The following is a 3268-nucleotide window of genomic DNA, read 5'->3' on the forward strand; positions in this document are numbered from 1 at the left end:
GCCACCTTAGGTGTATGTGGCTGGCGCCTTAGCCGATTGAGCCACAGGCGCCAAGCCCAAACAGTATTCTAATTACATGTTCGTACCACTAGTTATTGATCCTATTCTTTGGTGTTCAACACTTAGGCCGTTTCTTGATATTTGATACTATTAATGTCCAAGATAAACATTTTGAATTTTTAGGTTTTTTTTTTCTCATTTTGACTTTTTGATGTCCTTCTTAAGTTAGTTTACTAACAGGAGAATTATTGGATGTTGGAATACTAAAGCTCTTGGTTTTGATGTAAGTGACGCAAACTATTAACACGTTAACATGGAAATCACACCCGCACACTTTACCCAGACCTCGGAGCTCACGAAGCCCCCTACCGGCAGGGTGACTTATCGTAGTAGTCAGTAATATGAACAACTCGCAACAATAAAGTTACCAAGGTTGAGGAAGACACTTCCGGTAGGGGCATTCCTATTTCCGTCACGTCCTGTCTCCACCCTCCTCTACATCCCGACCGGAAATAGTGGGCCCCTGTTTAAAGCCACGTCTGTTCTGGCCTCGGTCCCGCCCCCACACTGAGGAAGTGTTTCCGGGGTCAGGGCGTTCCGGCCCGCCCCTCCGCCGGTGCCGTGCTGGAAGCCTCGGTTCTCCCGGAAGTGGCCGGGCCTCTCTGTCGGGGTCCCCTTCACCCCGCTGCTGCTGAGGGCCGCGGGGGCGGCGGCAATGGCGGAGGCGGCCCTGCTTCTGCTGTCCGAGGGGGCGGCGGAGCGGGACACTCGGGAGAAGCTGGCTCTCTGGGATAGGAGACCGGACTCGACGGCGCCGCTGACCGACAGGCAGACGGACTCGGTGTTGGAGCTGAAGGCGGCAGCAGAAAACCTGCCGATGCCAGCTGAGGTGAGGTGACGGGCGGCAGCCGGGCTTGGGCGACGGGGATAGGATGCTCGGGTGCCCTGGCAAGGACCCCGGCCTCGCCATCCTCTGCCCAGAGTCTCTCTCCTTTCCTCCTGGCCACTGTGGCGGATCCGGTGGGAGGGGCCCCTCACCTCCTTGGACTGTCCGGCCTCCTACTGCGGGCGACCCCTGCTCTCTGCTTCTGCCCCCGGACGGCTGCGGGGTCGTCCAGTGCCCGGTGCCCGCTGGCATCCAGTCCTCCCTCCGTAACATGGGACGGTTGACCTGGAGTCTTGTCCCAGTTGTCTGGCCCCAGAGGTCCCTCGTCTCAGTTAGATGCTGCCCACCGTCTCCCAAGAAGAGGCACCGGAGGTGCTTTGCTGCAAGACAGTCTCCAGGTGGTGCTCCTTTGCCATCTTAATGGATAATTTAGCCTTTTTCCGTGGGGGGACTTGAGGAGACCAAAAGTTGATTCTAAGCGACAGTTTTCATTCATTGCACATTGAGCTATGAGTTGTTGATCAAGTGAGGGCTATGGGAGATCAGATTTATTTGACCTATAGCGAAATAATAAAAATGAATTTTCTTTGAAAGCTAGTTTAGTACATTGTTAAGCAATGCTGGTTTTTAGTTTTAGTGTCAACGTTTTAATCCAACTATCATTGGAATGTTATGCAGATTACTGCTAGTGTGATTCATTCAATTAGTTATAATAGCAAGAAGTACATTTTATGAATTGTCATGTTTGACAAACTTTTTCTAGTGCCAAGATATGTCCCAAAATAATCTAGGAGGATTATTTTAGAGACAGTTATGGTTATATTCGATGTTGGAAGCATTCCTTTTACATGATTTGGAATTGTGTCCAAATGCAGATAGAGCTTAAAGTCTAAAACATTTTCAGTCCTCAAACTTTGAAGGTTTGATTCTTGTTTACTTTTGCATGTTTTGGTGTTCTTTCTTGGGTTTTTCTGTCCCTCTGTAGGTTGTTGTGCCAGAAGTGGGTCTGAAATAAATGAGGAGACAGGTGGAAATTTCTTGGGCTCAGCTATCAAACTTTTTTATACTCTGGATAATAGAAGTTTTTTGCTCCATACATTTTCCAGTCTGTTTATAATTGATGTGGCTTGTAACTGAAGCAGGATGCTTGGACTTCATAGCAGGGTAAGGGAGGGAAGATACACATATTCTACAAGTAAATTTTTTTATTGTTACGAGTCATAACCTATTATTATTTTTTGAGACAGGATGTCATTGCCCAGGTTAAAGTGTCATAACATCTAGCTCATAGCAACCTCAAATTCCTAGGTTCAAGCAACCCTCTTGCCTCAGCTTCCTGAGTAGCTGGACTGTGGGTGCCTGCCACAATGCCAGGCTAATTTTTTTTTTTTTAATTTTTGTGAGATGAGGTCTCTCTCTTGATTAGGCTGGTGTTGAACTCCTGAGTTCAAGCCATCCTCCTGCCCTGTCCTCCCAGAGTGCTAGGATTACAGGTGTGAGCTACTGTGCCTGGCCTGTTTTTAATTTTATTTTTTTTTTTATCTGCTCTACATGATCTGGAGGAAATAACCTATTGTTCTTTATTCTCCTTGAGCCTGAGGGAGAAGGTTTGGAGTGAAGTAAATGGATACTTTCATTGTCACTTCATTCTTTCATATTTATGTAGTATAATGATACCCACCATTAGCTGCATGCCAACTTCAATGTTTTTGAGCTAGGAATTGGGGATAGAAAGTTAAATAGGAAAGATGAGGCCCTTACAAGAACATACAGAAAAAGAACAAAGAAGGTAAATTCAGATAGTGATACATGGTAGAAGGAAAATAAAAAAGGATGGTGTGCCTCGAAGGGATGGGTGTGGCCTTTTAGATAAGGAGGGAGAGAAGGCCTTTCTGAGGAAGTGATAGTCTAATGTGAGAACAAATGGAAAACATGAAGCCAGCCTTGCAAAGACTAAAAAAATAACATCCCAGCGGTAGGAAAAAATAGTCATGGTAGAGAATGAGCTTAACAAGTTCAAGAATTCAGTGAGGGTCTGCTGGTGCCTGCAGTCTTGGTTTTGAAGTCCTGTGAGAATGAAATAATTCTCATGGCTCTTCATCTCTCTACAGTCCTCATTTCCCTTTACTAAAGTGTTCGAACGTCTAGTGGGAAGACTTTTGGAATTAATTTTTAATTCCTGTTACCACTCTTTTAACATTGGCCCTGAAAAAGAATACCTTGGCTCGGTGCCTGTGGCTCGGGTGGCTAGGGCGCTAGCCACATGCACCTAGGGTGGTGGGTTCAAGTCCAGCCAGGGCCTGCCAAACAACAATGACAGCTGCAACCAAAAAATGGCCGGGCGTTGTGGCATGCGCCTGTAGTCCCAGCTACTTGGGAGGC

General features: G+C 46.8%; 1 protein-coding gene across 3 annotated transcripts in view; it reads left to right on the top strand.

Annotated features, from left to right (window-relative positions):
• Window positions 1-583: 583 nt before the first annotated feature.
• The window catches only part of COG3 (component of oligomeric golgi complex 3), a 70510-nt gene continuing 67825 nt past the window's right edge, over window positions 584-3268 (top strand). For all 3 annotated transcript variants that reach the window (XM_003790358.3, XM_023513588.1, XM_023513589.1), the window contains exon 1: window positions 584-889. In XM_003790358.3, coding sequence (XP_003790406.1) covers window positions 716-889 — 174 coding nt within the window. In that variant the 5' untranslated portion in view covers window positions 584-715. The remainder of the gene's footprint in view (window positions 890-3268) is intronic.

Source organism: Otolemur garnettii, unplaced genomic scaffold (assembly GCF_000181295.1).
Source record: "Otolemur garnettii isolate 467f Iridium unplaced genomic scaffold, OtoGar3 scaffold00043, whole genome shotgun sequence".
NCBI classification, from domain to species: Eukaryota; Metazoa; Chordata; class Mammalia; order Primates; family Galagidae; genus Otolemur; species Otolemur garnettii.